The sequence below is a fragment of the Suricata suricatta genome, chromosome 2, assembly GCF_006229205.1.
Source record: "Suricata suricatta isolate VVHF042 chromosome 2, meerkat_22Aug2017_6uvM2_HiC, whole genome shotgun sequence".
NCBI classification, from domain to species: domain Eukaryota; kingdom Metazoa; phylum Chordata; class Mammalia; order Carnivora; family Herpestidae; genus Suricata; species Suricata suricatta.
Window position 1 is genome coordinate 134697333 of NC_043701.1, and position 23217 is coordinate 134720549.

At 37.2% G+C, this 23217-nt stretch overlaps 1 protein-coding gene across 3 annotated transcripts in view; it reads right to left on the reverse strand.

Moving 5' to 3' along the window:
• P4HA1 (prolyl 4-hydroxylase subunit alpha 1) overlaps positions 1-22834 on the reverse strand; it is a 79971-nt gene extending 57137 nt beyond the window's left edge. For 2 of the 3 annotated variants that reach the window (XM_029931901.1, XM_029931902.1), the window contains exons 1-5: positions 22674-22834; positions 6713-6820; positions 4884-4980; positions 3136-3287; positions 329-466 (exon numbers count right to left, since the gene is read on the reverse strand). In XM_029931901.1, coding sequence (XP_029787761.1) covers positions 329-466; positions 3136-3287; positions 4884-4980; positions 6713-6788 — 463 coding nt within the window. In that variant the 5' untranslated portion in view covers positions 6789-6820; positions 22674-22834. The remainder of the gene's footprint in view (positions 1-328; positions 467-3135; positions 3288-4883; positions 4981-6712; positions 6821-22673) is intronic. The other variant, XM_029931903.1, reaches the window with a different exon arrangement.
• Positions 22835-23217: the final 383 nt, after the last annotated feature.

A 23217-nucleotide genomic window follows, 5' to 3' on the forward strand; every position in this document is an offset into this window, starting at 1 on the left:
ACATATAAACTTTGACTATCAATTGCCTTATAACTTTACATACAAACATTGGATGTTCTAAAGAAAAACATGAGGAAATGACTGTTTCTTTTTCTAGGCTAAACACGCCTACTTAAGCTTAGTTCCTGAAACATTAAGCTTCACAAGCTAGAAACTTACCCACAACTATTAAGTCATAGAGAAACAGAGGGTTATTTGTCATCAAAGACTGTGAAATAAACTAAAGCTAAAAATCTTAAAATACAAAAGATGTTTTTAGATTAATGTCCTAATGGACAGAATAGAGCAGTCAGGTGATAAGGGTTTTATAGACTAGAAGAATTCATACCTGGAAGATTACCCTTTGAGATGGTGTCTGTATCCAAATTGTAGGTGTCCTGGAGACGCAACAGAGCTTTGGCTGCCCCAACCTGATCTTCATCATTAGGGAAGTACTGTCTCTGAATGGTTAGGTTAGAGATAAAGCCTTGAAATTTAAAAAAAAGAGGAAGAAAGAAAGAAAAAAGAAAAACAGAAAAATGACTAAAACCTCACAGATTTCCAATCTGTAATATACAGTGTTTACAAGGATTTTTCAAAATTCATTTTATTATAATTTTCTACCATACCATGAAAGTTCCATATGCTCAACAGTTAGGAAAAACCAACAATAAATATACTAAGATTTGAAATACCTCTAACTTACTCAATCTTCTCAAACCCTGATGTTGCTTAAGTAATCTGAAGTCATTGCATAAATACTATCTGTATTAGGTAAAGATCAACATGATAGCTGAGTTTTTAGTTACACAACATAGCCTCCACTAATCTTGAAAAATGATTCGATTCATGGATGTGAAAATGACATCCACTGGCAACAATTATACTTAAAAAATTTTTTTATTGTTTATTTATTTTTAAGAGAGAAGAGAAAAAGAGCACGAGCGGGTGAGGGGCAAAGAAAGGGAGACACAGAATCAGAAGCAGGCTCCAGGCTCTGAGCTGTCAGCACATAGCCTGACACAGGGCTTGAACTCACCAACTGAGAAATCATGACCTGAACTGAGGTCAGATGTTCAACTGAGCCACTCAGGCGCCCCAACCAGTTATACTTTCAAATAAGAGATTGTAAGTAAAATATATGTGCTTAAAGAAAGTTCTAATTTGGGGCACCTACGTGGTTCAGCTGATTAAGTGTACAACTGCGGCTCAGGTCATGATCTCACAATTCATGAGTTCGAGCCCAGCATCAGACTATGTGCTGACAGCTCAGAGCCTGGAACCTGCTTCCGATTCCGTGTCTCCCTATATCTCATCCCTCTGCTGTTCATGCTCTAAGAATAAATAAACATTAAAAAAATTTTTTCTTAAACAGACTTTAAAAAAAACTAAAGTTCTATTTTCTTCTTCCATGTGCCACACATGTAAATATATAAAGTTTGGTGGAATTCTCTGAGGAAGAGAGATTTTAATTATATACTTAAGATCATCAAGTGAGTTACTTTATTAAGATATTTTGAGATCTGTTAAATTATTGAATATAGTGATCACCCAAGATTTACTCTATATAAAATCTGATCTTATTAAAAGGTTTTATATAAAACATAGAAAAAATCAAACTAACTAATTATTGATAACTATACATCCCCTAAGGAGAATGGATCCTAAATACTCCTTAAAGTCAAAAACAGTAACAAAAACAAAATTGATTTAAAATTTTCATAATGTGTCATCATTTGCAAATAAAAGTTGGGTATGAAACTTCCTTCCCCTCTCATTTATTTATAATCAACTATGTATATTTTCATAAGCAAAGACCAGAAAGTTTTGTGTTAATGAAAACGTACAAATGAACAACTGGCTAGGAAAGGGCTAAAGTACATATCAAGCATATTTTTTTTATTTTTTAGACCAACTGTTAGTCACAATGTCCACATGGAATTTTACAAGTTTTACAAATTTCACAAATTTTCTATGACCCAAATCAAAATCCAAGAAGTTGCTTAAATCCTTTCTAATAAAGAGAAAAAATATATGTATATTATAGAATTATGGGATGACTACCACAGATTAAAACATCAAAATCTCAAGATTTACTTTATAAAATAACTTAAGTTGTAAAGGTCATTACTTGAGAATTTTTTTTAATTGTGTATGTGTATGTGTGTACACATACGTACATGACTTTAAAAGTGTTCTCATGGTGCTATGTAAGAGAGCAACTAATCACCACTATTTCTCTCTTATCATGAAGAAATTTTCACAAGTGCTTGCCTTAATTATTCTTTCCAAGGTTTCCTATCCTATGCATAATGGTTTACTGCTCACAAACACTTGTAAGCACCCTTAGAGTATTTTCATTTATTTATATAGCTAGCTCAGTTTTCATCCTCTCTCCTGCTTTTTTTCATTCTACATTTAGTCACTAAACAAATATTTGAGCTCCTACTCTAAGCATATTCCCTATCGTTCTTTAACTCCAGACTTAGTTTTCTGAGTCTGTTACTAAAATATCTAAAATACTTCAATACTCCAGCTACAATTTCATTGTTCAGTTAGAAAGACCTTCATTGTTACTGTTTGCAGCCTTAGTTTTTAAATTTATTGTCTAAATAAGGCAATTCTAAGCTTCAAAATACTATATGGAACATAGCTAACACGTTTCCTTGGTAGTACCACTACCAATACAATAAAAATTGATTAGAAAATAGAGATTTACCCAAAAATTTTTAAAGCTTGAAGGTAATCCTTTTTGCTTTAGGAATTATTTCATTTAATGAATTATTTGGCATATAGTTTCTTTTCATTTTATGATTACCTTCAGTAATGAAGCTATATGCCAAATAATTCATTTTTGTAAATTTCAAAGCAAATAGCACCAGTGCTAGTCACCAATAACAGAAATTACTTTTTTTTACTCCAAAGTTTTATTTTCATTTCTGTTTCCAGTTTTTATTTCCTTTTTTTAAAACAAGGAACTCAGGATCTAGACTAACTCTAGTCAAACTAAACATACCCTGCAACACTTCGGTTACAACACTGAACACTTGATGGTCTGGGAACTGAATTTATTACTACTGGCATTTCTACAGGTGGCAGCAATATTGTCTTACTTTTTTTTTTTGTTCTGGCTCTCATTCTTACCATCAGACTTACCATCTGACATATCCTTAAGGACAAGATTCTCCAACTCACTCCATTCAGTGTTTAGACGTTTCACTAATTTGAATGCATTTACAGGGTGCCCAACAAATCCTTCTGGATCTTTTGTCGCTGTGCTAGTTAGTCGGTCTAATTTCTCCGCCCATCTGGAAATGTAAGACATATAAATGAAACAAACATACACTTATTAAGGAAGAACACAATTTAGTAAAGCACTCAGGAAAAAAAAAGACTAGATTAGAGGCTTCTGAGTTAAAACTATACTTAAAAATTCTTTTTAGGGGCACCTGGGTGGCTCAGTTGGTTGAGGGTCAGACTCTTGATTTTGGCTCAGGTCATGATCCCAGGGTTGTGGGATCAAGACCCACACTGGGCTCCATGCAGAGCATGGAGTCTGCTTAAGATTCTCTCTCTCAGGGCGCCTGGGTGGCTCAATCGGTTAAATCTCTGGCTTCGGCTCAGGTCAGATCTCACGTTCGTGGGTTCGAGCCCCGCGTGAGGCTCTGTGCTGACAGCTCAGAGCCTGGAGCCTGCTTCTGGTTCTGTGTCTCCTTCTCTCTCTGCCTCTCCCCCTCTCATGCTCTGTCTCTCTCTGTATCAAAAATAAATAAAACATTAAAAAAAAAATTTAAGATTCTCTCTCTCTGCCCTTCCTGAATAGTGCACGCATAAGCACTCTCTCTCTCTTAAAAAAATTATTTTTAAAATAAAATTACAGGTTTTTTAAAATGCAAGGTTGTTATGAATAAAATCTAGTTTGGTAGAATCAAAATATAATAAGGTTTTTCTTTTAGTTTTGTTTCTCTCAAATAGTTATAGTAAATAGAACCTATCTTTAAAAAGTTGTGATTGGATCTCTCTAGCAAGAGTCTAAAATTACATCTCCTCACAAGCCCTTAAATCCAAATAATTGATTATTATAAAGTACAAATTAGCCCAATCAAAATTCAGTTACATGTTCATTTAAATTAAACTTATACCAAACTTCTACATTTAGTACCTAAAAACTGTATTTTATTTTATTTATTTTTTATTTTGAGAGAGAGTGAGTATGCGCACATGCCCATGCACAAGTGAGGAAAAGGGGCAAAGGAAGATAGAGAATCCCAAGCAGGCTCCACACTCAGTGAGGAGCTATAATGGAGGGCTCGATTCCATGACCCTGCAATTATGACCTGAGCCAAAAGCAAGAGTCAGATACTCAACCAACTGGGACCCAGATGCCCCAGTCCCTAAAAACTATACTTTAAAACAAACAAACAAAAACTGAATAGTCAGTTACTCACTAAACAAAAGGCAGGAATTCTCAGGTCAAGATTAACTATGAACCTGAGTCAATCAAAAATAAATTAGCATTCAAGGAAAAGCTGTATCAATTAATACTAAAAATACCTATCACTGTAATCTCTAGAATGAAAACACAGCAGTGAAGAATAAATAGAATTGGAAAACTGCTCCAGAAGATGACTTGATTAGGGAGACTAGAGAAAGACAGAAGAAATTAGTAACCATTTTTAGAAATTATCCGTTAACACCCATAGCCATTTATATCCTTATCTCAATCCACGTCCCCCTACCTGAACTCTTGGCCCAGGCCTAACTCTTGTTTTTTGCGTTCCCATGTTAGTCATTTCAGCTTGCTTTTTAGACAAATGGCTTCCACTTCCACTCAAAGAATGTTTTAGCTCTAGAATAAAAACATTCAGGTAGAGTGAGAATCTTAAGTAGAACACTTTGCTTACTTTTTTATTTGTTCTAATTTGTCCTCTTCTGCCTTAATATAGTCTTTCAGGGAAGTCACCAAATCTTTCTCCGTATGGATCAAATCAGTCATCTGACCTAGAGGGAGAAGGAAAGGTTATCAAATACCTACATTGATTGACAAAATTATTTTAGAATACTTTCATTTGTTGTTGTTGTTGTTGTTTATTGAGACAAAGAGAGACAGAGTACAAGTAGGGGAGGGTCAGAGAGAGGGAGACACAGAATCTGAAACCGGCTCCAGGCTCCGAGCTGTCAGCACAGAACCCAATGTGGGGCTTGAACCCATGAACCGCGAGATAATGATCTGAGCCAAAGTCAGACGCTTAACCGACTACTGAGCCACCCAGGCGCCCCTAGAATAATTTCAAAATGATCAAGAATGCTTCATTCTTTGAGAAGATTCAACTGGCATTAAACACAGACATGTTGGAGAAAACATCTTTTTTCCTCTTTTTTATAAACCAGACATTAAAGACAAAATCTTTCTAATCATATGTTCCAATTCTAGTTTTCAAGCTGCTTCATTTTGCAAATTGGACATACTGACAGATTGTCTCTTCATCTAAAATTTTATTTTTAAATTACAAAATAACAATACTTTTTCTTCCTCCCTACTTCTGCTCACTCTTTGTTCTTGAGACTAATTAGAATTAATTTTTTATTCAATAAACAAAAACCACACTAACAAAAGCATACTTCAAAAATGAAATTCAATTCATCTGTATTTAGTTATTTATAAGTACTTATAAGAAGACTCATTATCTTTTTTTTTTAATGTTTTATTTATTTTTGATACAGAGAGAGACAGAGCATGAGAGGGGAAGGGGCAGAGAGAGAAGGAGACACAGAACCAGAAGCAGGCTCCAGGCTCTGAGCTAGCTGTCAGCACAGAGCCTGACGCGGGGCTCGAACCCAGGCACATGAGATCTGACCTGAGCCGAAGCCGGAGGCTTAACCGACTGAGCCACCCAGGCGCCCCGAAGACTCATTATCTTATATCCTGAAATTAGATGTCACAAATATAATACTTTTGTTTTAGTTAGCACTACAATCACACAAGGGTAGAACCAGTCAACCAGATGAAGGAAAACCTCTCATTTAAGGCAGATGAAGTATGCATATAGGAAAATGTAAAAGTATACATATCAAACATGAAAAATATTTCTGGGGGAAAGAAGACATGTGGAGTTCTTACACTCTGTGTACTTTTGTCTGTTTCTCCTTAACCAATATGCTATTTAAAAAACATTTTTTTTAACATTTACTTATTTTTGAGAGACACAGAGAGGGAGAAAGAGAAAACATTGAGTGGGGGAGGAACAGAGAGAGAGGGAGACACAGAATCTGAAGCTGGCTCCAGACTCTGAGCTGTCAGCACAGAGCCTGACAGTGGGGCTCGAACCCACGAACCGTGAGATCACGACCTGAGCTGAATAAAGCTAGATGCTTAACCGACTGAGCCACTCAGGCGCCCTAAACAATATGGTATTTTTGTAATACTTTTGTGACACTGTGCATTAAAAAGAAGAATATGTATATTAAATTATTTGCTGAATAGACTCATTAACAAAGTCTATTTTCTTGGTATTCTTTTCTAAATTTTCATAAGTTTTTAACCTAAAAATGTACTGCTTTCGTAATCAGAAAAAAAAATTAATAAAAAGCTAAATTTTAAAAAAGAGAGACTTGGAGACGGAAGCATTGCTTCCGTCTCTGAGAAAACACTGTATTTGTTTTTACTGATTTTTTAAAAATGGAAAAATTTTAAATGCAAAAGTAATACAAACCAAAAAATAGTAAGACTTACCAATTGAAGTAAAAAAACCTGGATGGGCCAAAGACTGGGGAAGTAGAATCCCTAAAATTAAAATACACCAAGTCATCTTGGAAGACTTGATTTTTCAGGTTCACACACCTACAAGAGAAAATATGGCCATTACAAAAAAAAAAAAAAAAAAAGGAAAAGCTCTGAACCAATTTTTCCTATGAACTAATTGTAACTCAGACTCTAAGGTTGCCCTAGATTGTTATTAAATCTTACAAGTAGATTTAATAATTTAATAAAAGCAACTATCATTTTTTATTTTATTTTATTTTTTTATAAATAGTTTATTGATCTATAATCTTTTAAAGTTTATTTTTATTTATTTTTGAGAGCAAGATAGCAAGCAGGGGAGGAACCGAGAGAACTGTAGATAGCATCACAAGCAGGCTCTGCACGCTCAGCAGTGCCTGATGTGGGGCCTGAACTCCCGAACTGTGAGATCATGACCTGAGTCAAAATCAAGAGTCCGATGCTTAACCAACTGAGCCACCCAGGTGCCCCTATTTTGCATATAACTAGAGTATTAACTTTATATTTCATGTTAAAGAAAAATATAGATGTTATAACCTGACAAATTTATGATTAAAAATTCAACCTGAGCTTGTTTTCTCCTGAGTTACGACTATAATTAGAGTGATTAGATAATAGTACCTCTTTCACATAGCCTGAAAAAATTTTCTCTATGATCTACATCTAAGCCATGAATTTCCCATAAAAATATACTTTATTAAAATAAATTAATTTAAATATTACCAAAATACATTCTAAAATGTTAGAATATGTTTTAAAGGGAAATAAAGGTTTCAGAGCCACTGATTAATCCTTCAAATTCCTAACTTGTTCATCTTTTCCCCACATGCCTTTAAATTTTAAAATAAGTTTAATAAAAAGTTATAGATTTGGGGACACCTGGGTGGCTCAGTCAATTAGGCATTGGCTCTTGACTTTGGCTCAGGTCATGATCTCATGTTTCATGAGTTCAACCCCCCACAGTGGGCTCTGAGCTGGCAGTGCAGAGCCTGCTTGGGATTCTCTCTCTCGACCCCACCCCCATTTGCGTGTGTGCACATACTCTCTCTGTGTCTCTCCCTCTCTCTCTTGCTTTCAAAATAAATAAGCTTTAAAAATTAGTTAAAAAGGTGTTGATGTTTTTAAAAAGGGGGGGAGAAAAAGAGGTATTGATTTTGGGGTGATGAAATCATTCTAAAACTGACTGATGACTGATGGTTGAAGAACACTGTAAAAGTACTAAAAACTACCAAATCATGACCATTAAATGGGTGAATTGTATGGTATATGAATTATATCTCAATAAAGCTATTGTTTTTAAAAAGTTGCATAGAATCCAAAAAGAATAAACAGTCCTGTAGATTTAAGCTAGTAATTTCTCTCAAAGGACTTTGTGCTGAGGCTTTTCTATGTACTGTGTTCTATGTAAAAATTCTTAGCCTAGTACATAGCTGTGGATTTTTTTTTTTTAACTTGGCAGCAAACCCTTTCTTTTTTTTTTTTTTTTTTTTGTCCCTGGTAGCACAGACTTTTCTAGAATGGATTCTTCATGGGAAGTACAAATTCAACTAATCAGCAGAAAAATTTTACTCTTCTTTCCCAAAGGTCCTCATTGTACTCTTTTCTTGCTCCTCCACCATCACATACACGGCTTTTAAGTCTTCCTTATTATCTTACAAGAGAATCAGTTACTATTACAGTACCTTTTGCCTCAATAACAGGCTCCTATTTGTTACTCTTCTTGTCACCCTATTCCTCCTTGAGCAGCCACCTCTGACTCTTTCCAAGTGACTTCAGCTAAACCAACAGGTTCAAGTTCACATTGGAAAGCTCCCTACTCTGCCAAAACAAAAAACAAAACAAAACAAAACAAAACAAAAAAAACCCATATCCTATTTTCCCCTTCTTGAATCTCAATAAAAAATAGTTCACCACAGAAACTGACATTCTGGAAGTACTCCTAAGTCTCCTCCTTCAAGTCTGCCACAAACTTCCAGAACCACACAGTAGTGAAATACACTGCTCTCTTGGCTACTTTACAGTAACTCATTGGGAAGGCTTCTAGAATGCAGCAGATGCAGACACTTCCTCCCCTGGGCTCCTGCCAAAGCACAAGGCTTTTTCAAAATCCTGGGCTGTCTGAAGAGTCTAGAATCTTCTAACTGTTTACCCGGATTTCTGCCATAACTTTCTTCATGAATAAATGTTATTTCCAGAAAATACAAATGCTTTTGCTGGATAGAAGGCTAATCAGAAATGTAGTCTAAATGTTTAATAAGAAAGTTTAGATTTGTCAGGTAAGAGTTTATTTTTTCACAGCTAAATTTTGTCACTAAAATTTTTTGTCATCTTTCATAGTCCTTAAACCTCTCAATGAATCAAGAATCGTTAGCCTACAGATATCACCAAAGTTTGAAAACTTCATTTTAAGAATGATGGAGCTTACATAAAAATTCAAAGCATTAATCAAATGAAGAATAAATATAACTTCACCTTACATTATGCTGCAGAATAAATTCTAGATGGATTAAAGAGTTATAATTAACAAGAAAATAACAAAAAGAAAAGTTACTGGATCTCTAAAAGGAGAGAAGAATTTCTGAACCTTAAAATGATAAAACAACCCATCAAAAGCCAGATGGAATTTGAATATGCAAAATAATCTAGGCTCATATATGCTTTTTAAAACCCTATAAACTACAAACTAGGAAAATAGAGCTCATTTAAGGAGCTCATACAAATCAGTAAGACCACTAAGATATTAATAGAGAAGTGGATTAAGAACACAGAAAGTAATAAAAGAAGAACTAAAAATGGTCAAACAAAAAAGTTCACTCAGTAATCAAGGACTTTTTCTTTGGTCCTTCAAATGAAACCTAAACAAATTTAACAAATTCACAATTAAGATGTTGATGGTGCTATATATATGATATGTCAAGGAATTTAAAATGAGTATATCCTTTAACCTGTGAATTTAAATGAAAACACAAAATTTAAAAATTAACAAACTCACAGTCATTGCTGGTGAGAATGCAAAATGGTACAGCCATCTTGGAAGACAGTTTATCAGTTTCTTAAAAAATCAGACATACTCTTACCATACAATATGGCAATTGTTTCCCTTTGTATTTACCCCTAAAAGTTGAAAACTTATGTCCACACAAAAACCTGTACACAGATATTTACAGAGTTCTTCATAAGGGCCAAAACTTGGAAGCAATCAAAATCTCCTTCAGTAAGTAAATGAATAAACTGTGGTACATCCGGACAATGGAATATTATTCAGTGTTAAAAGGAAATGAGCTATCAAGCCATAAAAAAACATGAAGCAATCTTAAATGCATATTACCAAGCAAAAAAAGTATGATTCCAACTCCATGACATTCTGGAAAAAACAAAATTATGAAAACAGTGAAAAGATCAGTGGTTGGGAGGTGGCAGGATGAAGAGAGAGAGCACAGAAAACTTTTAGGCAGGGAAAATACTACCTTAATGATAAACACATCATTTATTTTTGGACATACATTATTCAAACCCACAGAGTATATAACACCAAGAGTGAATGGGTAATGTAAACTATGTATAGATGTTGGGCTATTATGTCAGTGTAGATTCATCAACTATAACAAACGTACTGTTCTGGTGGTGGATGCTGACGCTACATGTGTGGGTATAGGGAGTATATGAGAAATCTCTGTACAGTTCTCTCAGTTCTGCTATGAAACTAAACTGCTTTTAAAAAATAAAGGTTTAAAGAAAATAAATTAACATCATACAACTCTAACCCAGGTAGAATTCGTATTGAAAGAGATTAAGTTTCCACTGCTCTGAAAGTCATAAATAAGTACTGATCAATAAAAAAAAAATCATATTAAAATTATGCATGAAAGCATGCAGAGAAAATTCACCAAAATGTAGCTGTCTCTGGACAGAACATTAGGTAAATTTTTTCTATTTCTCTGTATTTTCCAGATGCCCTAAGATATATTTACTTTTATAGTGACAAAATATACAAAATAATAAACCTAAAACATCACCTCCCGTACTATGTAGGTCACCCTAAACTTTTAATGAAGTGGTTAACTACTCTCTAATACAAAAAATTAGCTAACAAATACTATCTACATTAGAGCACGTTCCATATTCTAACTCTGTATGCCTCCAGATTTCTCTCTCCGCTACAAAGACAGTAAGCTTATATGATAGCAACCCAGGTATCTATCCATGAACTACACCCCACAGACAGACATATGCAGGCTAAGCCAGTCATTGACACTTACTCCCACAAACAGAACGTCTGGGAGGTAGACTTGTGAAATGGGAAAAACCAGCTCCTTCTGGAGTTGCTAAGCTCAGAGGATGTGAATTTGGAGCAACAGTCTTTCCCACTTGTCAAGGACACCCAGGAATCCAATCTATAAACAGAACAAAGTCATGCAAAAGACAGTTCCAAGCTCCAGAACCCTGATTCTTCCAATAATTGCTTTGAATCTGTGAACTACCCCAATAATATTCCAACCCAGCATGGGGGGGCCTCTAAATTCCCTTTTTAAGGAATTTTAAGCTAGTTCAAGTTGGACTCCTGTCACTTAAAATAGAAAGTTCAGACCCACACAGCATTACCAAACTACCATACCAACCTAAACTAGTTACTAAAAAGGAAGATAAGCCCTATAGAGCAGTGGTTCTCAACCTTTAGCTATATCAAAATCACCTAAAGGTCTGAGGTACTTTGATAATTTATACAAGTTCAGGTGATGGTGATGTTGCGGGTCGGGGGATCACACTTTGAAAACCACCAGATACAAACATGCCTTGATATTACACAAAAGGTGCTCTCCACCTTTAAGAGTAAAATTTTACTTCAACTTATGTTTTGAAAGATATAATTGAATTTCTAACTACTCTAGTAAACAGTCCTCTAATCTCTTTTAATACTATGTCTTATCTACATTTTTTCAGAAACCTTAAGGAGCGCCTGGGTGGCTCAGTTAAGTATCAGACTTTGGCTCAGGTCACAAACTCACAGTTTGTGAGTTCAAGCCCCGCTGACAGGTTGTGGAACTGTTGTGGAAGGTATGGAAAGACTGATACAAAGAGACCCATGAAAAACTTTTAGTGTCAGAGAAAGTTTAAAATATCAAACATTCGGGGTGCCTGGGTGGCTCAGTCGGTTGAGCCTCCGGCTTCGGCTCAGGTCCGATCTCACGTTCGTGGGTTCGAGCCCCGCGTCAGGCTCTGCGCTGACAGCTAGCTCAGAGCCTGGAGCCTGCTTCCAGTTCTGTGTCTCCTTCTCTCTCTGCCCCTCCCCCTCTCATGCTCTGTCTCTCTCTGTATCAGAAATAAATAAAACATTTAAAAAAATTTAAAAAAATGGATAAGCCTTTAAAAAATATATCAAACATTCTTTTCTTTCCCTTTACTTTAGAGAGAGAGAGAGAGAGAGAGAGAGAGAGAGAGAGAGAGAGCGCATGCGCAGGGGAGGGTCAGAGAGAAAGGGAGACACAGAATCTGAAGACAGGCTCCAAGCTCTGAGCTAGCTGTCAGCACAGACCCCCGACGTGGGGCTCGAACCCTCGAACTTTGAGATCATGACCTGAGCCGAAGCCGGACGCTTAACCAACTGAGCCACCCAGACGCCCCTAAAAAATCTTAAAAAATTAATATATGGGGTGCCTGGGTGGCTCAGTCAGTTGAGCGTCCAACTTCACTCAGGTCATGATCTCGCAGTTTGTGGGCTCGAGCCCTGCATCGGGCTCTGTGCTGACAGCTCAGAGCCTGGAGCCTGCTTCGGATTATGTGTGTGTCTCTCTCTCTGTCCCTCCCCTGCTTGCACTCTGTCTCTTCAAAATAAATAAATGTTTAAAAAGTTTTTTAAATAGTAAGATTTAAAAGTCTCCTGTTCTAAATCCTCAAATAAGCTTGAAGTATAATTTAAATGGGTTAAGGAGGATGCAAAGAAGATAAATCTCAGCTCCCTAAAAAGACTAGACTCAAAAAAAAAAAAAAAAAAAAAAAAAGAGGGGCACCTGGATGGCTCAGTTGGGCAAGTTTCCAACTCTTGATTTTGGCTCAGGTCATGAGCTCACAATCTGCAAGATCAAACCCCGCATCAAGCTCCATGCTGATGGCACAGACCTGCTTGAGATTCTCTGTCTCCTCTCTCTGACCCTCCCCACTTGTGCTCTCTCTCAAAATAAATAAATAAACTTCAAAAGAAAGAAGGAAGGAAAGAAAAGAGAAAAGAAGGAAGGAAAAAAGAAAGGAGGAGGAAAATAAAACCAAAGAGTCAAAGATACAAAGATAAATTTATGCTGCCATATAATTTAGGGCTGAAACACTACAGAAAAATTACAAATAATATTTTGAACCTGGTTACATGGTAGGTTAATTAGTGTTTATGATCTAATTTTTATAACATACATGTACATTATACATAATGTTGAATATACATATATTTTAGAAACCATGAGGAAAAATATATTCTCAGGTAAGCCTGGATAAAAACAAATAGCAAAATGTAATATTTATCCAAAACTTTCCTATAGCCTTTCTCCCAGGAAAATCTAATCCCATACACTCACGGGGCAATCACACCTGGGAACAGACTTTAAAAGTCCTATTACATTGTAAATATTTACAACTTTGAGTTACCAGGATTCATTGAATTGTATGTACAAGTTAGTCAATGATGTTACTAGGAACAAGTTATCTGTTAAATAGAATTATTTAATTCTATTAGCCTTCCGTTCTAACATTTTTCTTCCAAGAAAAAAAAAAATGCAACACTTTAAAAAGTTGGTCTTTCCCAGACAAATCATCAAAAATTAATAAGGCCAACTAAAGAATGCTTGATATTCTAATCTAAACTTTCTCTGACACTAAAAATTTTCCATGGGTCTCCTTGTATCAGTGTCTCCATACCTTCCACAACTGTTCCAAATTTCTTTCAGAGGGCTCCAACTTAAGTTTACTTAACCTCATACAAATCCCATATTCAACTGTTGGTCTTCCTGGCATCTGTGTTAGACTTTAATTTTTTTTGACAGGTTTTTTTTAATTTATTTTTGAGAGACAGAGGGAGACGGCGTGAGCAGGGGAGGGTCAGAGAGAGAGAGGGAGACACAGAATCCGAAGCAGCCTCCAGGCTCCGAGCTAGCTGTCAGCACAGAGCCCGACACGGGGCCTGAACCCACCAACCGTGAGATCATGACCTGAGCCGAAGCCAGACGCTCAACCGACTGAGCCACCCAGGCGCCCTTTTTTTGACAGTTTTTATAGTCAATGCAAAAGACCAGTACAAATTCGGGCTTCTTTTATTTTTTTTTTTTTTACTGTTTATTTTTCAGAGGGAGTATGATTGGGTTGCGGCGGGGGGCGGGATGCACAGGGAGACTGGGAGACACAAAATCCCAACCAGGTTCCAGGCTCTCAACTGTCAGCACAGAGCCTGATGTGGAAATGGAACTCATGAACTGCGAGATCTTGACCCGAACCATGTCAGACCCTCCAAATGACTGAGCCACCCAAGTGCCCCCAAATTCAGGCTTCTACTTTAGGCTATTAAAATGTGGTATACATCAAGACTTGGCATGTCTTTTCCATATAAGCAGGATGGATTTTCTAGGACAACTAAAAGCACTTACTAATAGAACTAAGTTACATTTCTGCTCTTCCTTATAATTCCTCTGGCAAACTGCCCTTTGTTTTAACCTAACACCATGAATTCCAGTCATACTTCTGCTCCCAGAGAGTGAGCTACAGCTCTAGTAAATACGATCTGATGGACAAGTGCTTTTAGGGTTATGACCACTTTTCTATCAAAAACCCAGAAATCATGTTAGCCTCTTTCCCACAGCTTTCTATACTTGAGCAGTGAACCCAGTCATTGGTATAATTCCAAATGAACAGCATTTTGAAATTTGATTGGCAAGAAGCTCTAAGTCAAGATGTCATGCTTAAGTGAAAGTACTACACAGTCTGTCTTTTGGAGATTCCTGGAAAATTCAGTCTTCCCTGTCAGAAAAACCCTGAATATATCATTTCAAAAACACATACCTATTTTTGCCTGTGTGGTACTTCTACCACCACTACTTTCTTCTGAAAACTTCCCCTTCTACCTTTTTTTTTTTTTTTTTTTTACTGACCCGATCTACCTTTAATTCATCCCCATAGTTCTATCAATCATGTTAAACAGCATGATACTTCTCCATCACCAAGTGGCCAAAGTTCTTTCCTGGAAATTTTGAAAATAAAATTGAGGGGAAAAGGGGCAAGCACTCTTTGAATACCTGAATTATATAAAGCTCAGAAATAACAGACCAAGTTTTACATATGGGCCAAAAAGTAAATGAAATTTATTTGGAAAGAATAAAAAATGAAGCAGATATACAGAAAGATGGACAAGAGACAGAAGAAAACATTCTAATGTTCCAGATATTCTTGAAGTCTAATCACATTCCTGAGCTCAATTGTTAAAACAACTCCCTATCCCCACAATACTTACATAAATTTCACTGTGTGCTAGTATAAGTTGGGTTTCTGTTTAACCCAGAGTCCTAATTAATAGTTTCTCTCATTAACCCTACAGTTAATATTCTTATAGGCAAAATAAGTAAACAGTAATTTTTTGGCTTAATTGTTAGAAACCCAGTAAGTGCCACTTCTATATCAGAGATACAGTTTAGAATATTACTTTAATCTATTTTTTTAAAAAGATTTAAATTGGAATTTGGATTCAAAATTGAATTTAAACTTGCTTTATTTTCCTTTACCAGTATTCTATCTCACATTTGCTTCTGTAATGGTTATATTATTACCTAGCAAGCATACCTATGGTTGTAAAAACTATATCAAAAAAGAAAATCCTCGGTTATTGATATACTAGATTTGCATGTCTTTTAAAGAATTCTAAAGAGCACTGGGTGTTGTATGGAAAACAATTTGACAATAAAATATTATGGTAAAATCAAAAAAAAAAAAAAAAAAAAAAAAAAAAGAATTCTAGTTCCCACCTTTCTACAAAATAATGAGGAAATGTGTAAAAATTCAAAAGTGAAATATGTATTTTATACACACACACAGGAATATTACTCAGTGATCAAAAAGAATGAAATCTTGCCATTTCCAACAATGTGGATGGAACCAGAGTGTACTATGCTAAGCAAAGTCAGTCAGAGAAACACAAATACCATATGATCCCACTCATATGTGGAATTAAGAAACACAACAGATTAACGTAGGGGAAAGGAAGAAAAACAAGATAAAAATGGAGAGGGAGGCAAACCTAAGAGATTTTTAAAGACAGAGAACTGAAGGTTGCTGGAGGGGAGAGGGGTGGGAGGATAGGCTAAATGGGGGTGATGGGCATTAAGGAGGGCACTTGTTGGGATGGGCACTGGGTATTACATGTAAGTGCTGAATCACTGGGTTCTACTCCTGAAACCAAAACTATACTGTAACGTGAATTTAAATAAATCAATTTAAAATAAATGTTAATAAAATATTTTACAAGTTAAAAAAAATTCAACTTAAACTCAATGTTTCAAGTTTCTGTTTTAACTACAAAAGTCAAGTTCCCCTAAACCAGAAACATTTTACAAATAAATACAGGGTGTTGGAGAAGGCTTGAGAAAAAAATCAATCTTTTTATTATACAAATTATGTTATTCTTCACTGACTTTTAAACTGTATAATATATCCCTCAACTATTTCAAATGCCTTAGTTAAAAATGCATACATTTCCCAATGTAGGAAAAAAGGTTAGGATTCTTGTGCCCAGAATAAGAATATTAAAAAATTTACCATATGTCATATTAAAAGCCCACAAATTAGTAAGGTTCATCAATAATGTCCACCTTTATTTGGTGGTCCCCTTAACAGGAAGCTGAATAAGCAAAAGGTATAAAAATGAGATCAAATTTGATCATCAGCAAGTAATTTAAAAAAACACTAGTAATTTAGATAGAAGCGCCTAGGAGGATACTTGACACATAGAAGACACTTAAGAAATGTTACTTTTAGGGGCGCCTGGGTGGCTCAGTCAGTTGAGCGTTTGGCTTCGGCTCAGGTCATGATCTCATGGTTCATGGGTTTGAGCCCAGCGTCGGGCTCTGTGCTGACAGCTAGCTCAGAGCCTGGAGCCTGCTTCTGGTTCTGTGTCTCCCCCTCTCTCTGACCCTCCCCTGCTCACGCTTTATCTGTCTCTCAAAAATAAATAACATAAAAAAAAAAGAAGAAATGTTACTTTTAGATGTGAGGCAAGAACTTAAGAATAGATGGGTTTGTTGCCAAACATGCTTCAAGGGATGTAATAAAAGAGACTTGGTGAACAGTAGGAAGCCCACGAAACCTCAATCCTGGGCTAAGATAGTGAGAAGGCACAAGTAGCACAGTCCACTAGCAGACAGATGCAGACTTTTATAATTTAAGAATTTGAGTAGGAGAAGTGGACAGAGGCAGTAGAAAGGAAAAAGGAAAAGAAGTAACCATTAAATTTGCATGCTTTATTTGAGGCTTATAAATGCTGGTATTTTCAAATATTAACATAGTCTATATATTTCTCATTCTAAGAAAGACCTTGCAGCATCTTCTCTTGGCTATATAAACTGGATTATATTAATGAAACTGTGTGTATTTAGTAACATAACTGTCAATAAATATTGGTTAGTGTATTAAAAAACCGGCAGTAATATAAAAAGCAGCAATCCTTTAGAGATTCAAACTCTTAAAACTAGGTTTGTTTTCTACTTTGGAGAGTGGTAAATATATATGTGGGGAAGTTTTAAAGTCTAATCTCTAAGTTTAAAGATTTTGTATATACACACACACTTTAGAACTTCGTCAGTAATTTAAAAAATGTTAACAACTGAGCAGTGGAATCACAATTATCTTCACTCAACTTCTGCATTTTTTTTAAATAAATGTTTAATGGAATATTTCTATTTCTGTAACTAAATAAGTGAACTAAAAAAACAAAGTCAAAGTAGCACAAATTCAAATCATGGACAGAGTTAGTTAGCAAAATCCAAATATTCAACTCCCCAACTCTACTAGTTGACACAATACCACTATCAATCCCTTTTGCTCCAAAACAAATTTATTTTTTATTTACATAGAAGTCCTGATAAGACGTTAATGTCTTTACCACCCTCAGGATACAAGTGAAAAGTAAAATTTAGATATTTACATTTTAGAATTTTTAAACTTAAATAATAAATGTGGGGGTGATAACAAATATTCCAAAAGCAGAATTTTCAATGAAACACGTAGATCAGTGAATACAGAATCCAGACACAGAAAATGGTCTGTTTGCTTTTGACAAAGGCATTAAGGCATCTCAATAAAGCAAAAATAGTCTAGAATAGTTAGATATTCATATGCAAAAAAAAATTTTATTTGGGCTCCTCAGATCTCCTAATGGACAATGAGTAGCTCCCTGCCCAGGAATTTATATAAATTTTAGGACATATTCCATTTTCTTTCCCTCTACTCATTCTAGTCTTCAATTTCCCTTTTTTTCTAATGCCAGATCCAAAGCTGTCAAGTTCAAAAAAATACATATGAAATAAAATCACATATACTAAAATAGGGAGAGATAAATTCACAGTTGCAGGAATATGAATCTAGATATGGGTTTCCACCCAACACATACTCAGATTTAACATCAAGTAAAAAGTTAGTACTATGCTTGTATAGAATGTAACTTTCATGTCTTATTTCTCCTATAAAACATTTCTCATCATTCTTTTGATTCTCCCATAGGCTACCAGGCATATCATAAATGCTTTTAAAATTAAATTGAGTGGAATGGTTAAGTTAGTTGCTACTAACCTGGAACCCTACCTTATTTCAACTCTGGATGTTGAAAACATTTATAATACATTGGTAATACAGCATTAAATTGATGTTTTCCAGTTCCATTTTGAAGTAACGTGAAATCAGAAAACAGACAACTTGGGTCCAAGTATCTAGTGCTGACAGTTACTGTATTCTTGGGCAAATTACTTGACTTCTCTGAGCCTTAGTTTATTTGTAAAATGGGATGATATAAAACTACCTCACAAAATTATTTTAAGGATCAAATTATACAATATATGAAACAACACTTTCAAAAATATAAAGTACTTTAGTTGTTATTGAGTAGATTTTAAATCTTTTTAGAGCCTAGTCCAATGTCCCTAGAAAATATTTTCAGAGGGAAGAAAAATTAGTGATACAAGGTTTTATTGTTATGTTTCTTTTCCTAAGGGGGGAAAATGCAGATAGAAAGAAAACTGGTTAAAGGTTATTGTAGATAGACAGGTGTATAAAATAAACCACTAGTTAACAGCTTTCACTTTGCACTACTTATAATGAAGAAACAATTCAAATGCCCAACAATAAAGGCTGCGTATATTAACATATTATAACATTACTATTTAAATGAAAAATAAGTAAACCACGAAAACATGGACATATTTATATGAAACACTAAGCAAGAAGAGGAAGAAGTCTAAGATAGTATGCATTCACAAATGACACTATGTAAGAGGCATTCAATCCTGTACTGTATTCTTGACAATGTCTAGCCAAATATACTAATCAAACTGATCATCCAAAGCAACATCAGGAAAAGGAATATTTTTCATTATATCAAGTTCAAAAATTACTAGGGTAATCTTTTTCTTTTTCAGTGTATTTATTCATTATGAAAGAGAGATAGCATGAGTTGGGGAGGGACAGAGAGGGAGAGAGAGAATCCCAAGCAGGCTCCTCACTGTCAGCATAGAGCCCAATGCAGGGCTCGAACTCATGAACCATGAGATCATGCCCTGAGCTGAAATCAAGGTTCTGATGCTTAACTCAGCCACAGGGGCACCCCACTGCTGGAGTAATCTTAATGAAAACTTTGAATTTCTAGTTTTTATTAAGGCACAATATTTAGCAAGAGAAAAACTAATGAGAAGATAGTTTCAATTTATACAAATAAATTTCATTGAGTAGAAACATGAATGAAGCTTTAACTAGTTTCACAAATTTTCACTTTATTTGGCTTGTCTCTTACATATTCATCTACTGTATGTATACACACACACACACACACACACACACACACACACACACACACACGCCATTATGATTTAATTATAAGATTTACGTTCTCACTTGTAAGAAGAAGACTGGTTGAATGCCAAGGGCCTATGTGATTTATTTTTGTTCACATTCAAGCATTTTCCACTTTCAGAATAGAACCAGAGAGATATTACAACAGACAGAAGGGGCAGCTGGGGGGGCCGGTTGGTGGGGTGGAGCAAGGTCATATATGATTGCCTAAACAATTTAGCAACTTAACAATTCTCCCACCAAACTATTAACTTTTGTTAAAATCCTTTCAGCAAAAGTTTATTATTATCTTCTATATACTCAAGTCCACTCAGACTTAGAGGAAGCTCAGTTCCATTTTCATAAATATTCAAGAATACTCCCTCAAGATACCTAGATAGACTAAAAGATTAACTTTTTTATTCTTATGATAGTTTACAGATGCGTGGGGTTGGGGGAGGGGCATATCTGTAAATGGTATATAATATTCCATGCAGATGTGTGCACTTGCATTTCACCCAGGATCCACACCTTCTGTCAGATTCTCAGTGGGTTTCATGACCTTAAAATAAGTTGAGAACTGTTACTATGTATCTCACAGGGTACACTTTCAAATCTAAGGGCAGTAATTATATCCCAGTTGATAATTAATTGCTAAATAAATTAAGGCATTCCTTCCACAAAAAAGGCGGCTCCCAGCTTTACCACTGGGTCCCTGGAATAACTCTTGCTGTCTTCCTGGAATAAAAGCAGGAGTTTGAACTTAATCACCTTATGAAAGATACTGCTTGTCAGTAGACAACCCACTCTGCAGTATTAGAAAAGGTTAACATCTCTTCATCAAAAAGCCAAGATTCACCTGCAACAACCTGGACCACCTAGGTGATAGGAAAGCTTTCTTTCTTCAAAAGTCTTTTGCAATGTCTAAATTGTTCTACAATAATTAAAAGTTATATGTATTTCTTTTATCTGTTTTACTACCTTAGCAAGACATAAAATGGCCAATGTAATTATCTGCTTACCAAAGTCGTGGTGTTAAGTACTTCAAAATAAAACTAATTTTAAGATCTCAAAGGAAGTAGTATAATCCATCTAAAAGGAGACAAAGTAGTCCTCTTCCTACTCTATCTTGAATCTATAAAAAGCATTTGCCATCAGCTATCTAAAATACTAGCAGGACTTAAGGCATAATGTTTCAAACCAAAACTGACATGACTTTTAAAGGTAAGTGATAAAACCTGTGCTTTCCACAGAAAGGAAAAGGACAACTTTGAGGCTCTTAAGATTCTGAAATTATATTCACAGGCTAAAATCCAAAGTTGAAGAAAAAACACGTAATATCTACTTAAACTTTAAATGAAGGCAAAACATTAATTAATGGCTGTTCACTTTCAGCTTATTGAATATTTCCTGCTTAAGGTATGTATCCATTTTCTCCACAGAAACTCCACCAGAAAAATTCCTTCAAAATGTTTGATAAATTGAATTCCAGTGCCCCTATTTCATCTGATTATTTCAGAAGACGACTAGCCTCATTCATAAGGCTATTCACACACCTAAACCTAAAAGTGTAAACACGTTTCTTCCCAGAAACTTTTTTTTAAGGAGCAAAAAAGACGAGAGAACACGGCTGCCACGTCTTTTCCCCTCCCCCACGCACGTAGTGGCCGTTTCATCCCTTTGGAGTGAGTGCATTCCAAGGGAAAAGGCCAGGAGCCACAGCTCTCGAGAAACCAGAAACAGTTAAGTTGAAATTGGCAAGCCTCTGTGGCCTTTCAGATCAATTCCTAAAAGGAGAGCTAGTTGCTTCTTCATCCCTTTCTTAAAGCAAACAGTGCAAAATTCCAAGAGTCTTCACTCCCCGGAACGCATGTTTGTGTCTAAAAACTGAATTGTACTTAATACATTCGATTATTTGGGAGAAATGGTCTCCTAGAAATAGGCGAGATGGTACCATTCCCGCCCCCTCCCCCCCCCCCCCCCATATATCTGGAGGGCTATTCGTGCAATCCAATTCAAAGTTCTCACACAACCATGGAACTCGTTTTACTGATGCGGACTTTTCAAAGCAGCAAACTGTCTGCTGAGAGAAACAAAGTCGGGGGCGGGGGGATTCATGTGCCTTTAAAAAAAAATCGTGGAGGAAGAGGGAAGGAAGAGCAGCTTCCCCGACGACCGGGTGATCTGACAGCCGCCTTCCTCCACGAGCAGCCCGAAACTCGGCGCCCCGGGCTGCATCTAGCTACTTGGGCAGCACCGCTGCGCGCAACAGATGAGTCGAGCCTGAACCTCTGCGCCTGGGTCCGCTTCCCGGACCCGACGACTTTGCGCTAGGGTAGCAATGCCTCGAGTGCTTCAGCTCCTGCTCCAAGCTTTACAATCCGCTCTCCACCCCGCCACATGCTAACCATCTGCCGCGGTGGAGGCCAGGAACCCACGCCCCGCCCTCGCATTCCCCCCAGCTTTTGTAGGGAGGACCAGGTATGAGAGGAGCTCGGAGAAATCAACAGGGTGAGCCCTCCCCGGGAAGGAAGGAATATTCAAGAAAGTCCTGGTCCCCGGGGCGGAGACTGAGGCTGCCGCAGCCCCAACGGTCGGGGGCGCCGACCAGGCAGGAGGCGGGCAGGGGAGCACGGAGAAGGGCAGAAGGGCTTCTGGGGCAGTCAGGGGGCGCGAGGCCGGGTCTTCAGAAATGAAGGTATTAAGGCCACTGTGGTAACCTGGAGAACCCTCCGCTCCCAAGCCATCCCACCAGAGAGGGCAGGGACCGGGCCGCCACAGCCGTCCGAGAAGGGCGACGGCGGTCCTCGGGCCGAAGCCACAGTCCCCCAGGGTCGGGGAAGCGTCCTACCTGGGAAGCGCGGCGGGAGGGGCGGCGCGTTCTTCAGGCTCCCCTGTAGCCTGCTCCCGGGCCCGACACCTACTCCTTTCCCTCAGCCCGCTGGCGGCGCGACTGGGCAGCAGAGGGAGCCAGTTAGCCCTTTTATAACCTCTAGGCAGCGACGGCAGCGCTAGGGAGGAGGCGACGGCAGCCCTCGCTACGTGAGCTCGATCACACCAGCGCCCCGGAGACTGCGCAGGCGCCCAGCCCGCGCCTCCCTCCGGTCCGCACCCGCCGCCCACACCCGTAGTCCCACCAGCCCCGGAGTCCCAGGCCGGAGGAGGATGGCGGGCGGGCCTGGGGCTGTGATGCGCCTGCGCAGGCTACTCGCCACGCCACAGTCACCTTCGTTACCTCGGATTTGTCCCGCTGCAGTTCTGCAGGTTGTTTAACGCCTTAGTTTCAAGATCAGCCTCAGGCCTGGGCGTACAGTCCATCCTCTCGGTATTTCTGCGGTCTTGGCCTTGAGACTTTTTGCTTTACTAACCTTTTTTGCCTCTTCTGTCATTTTTAT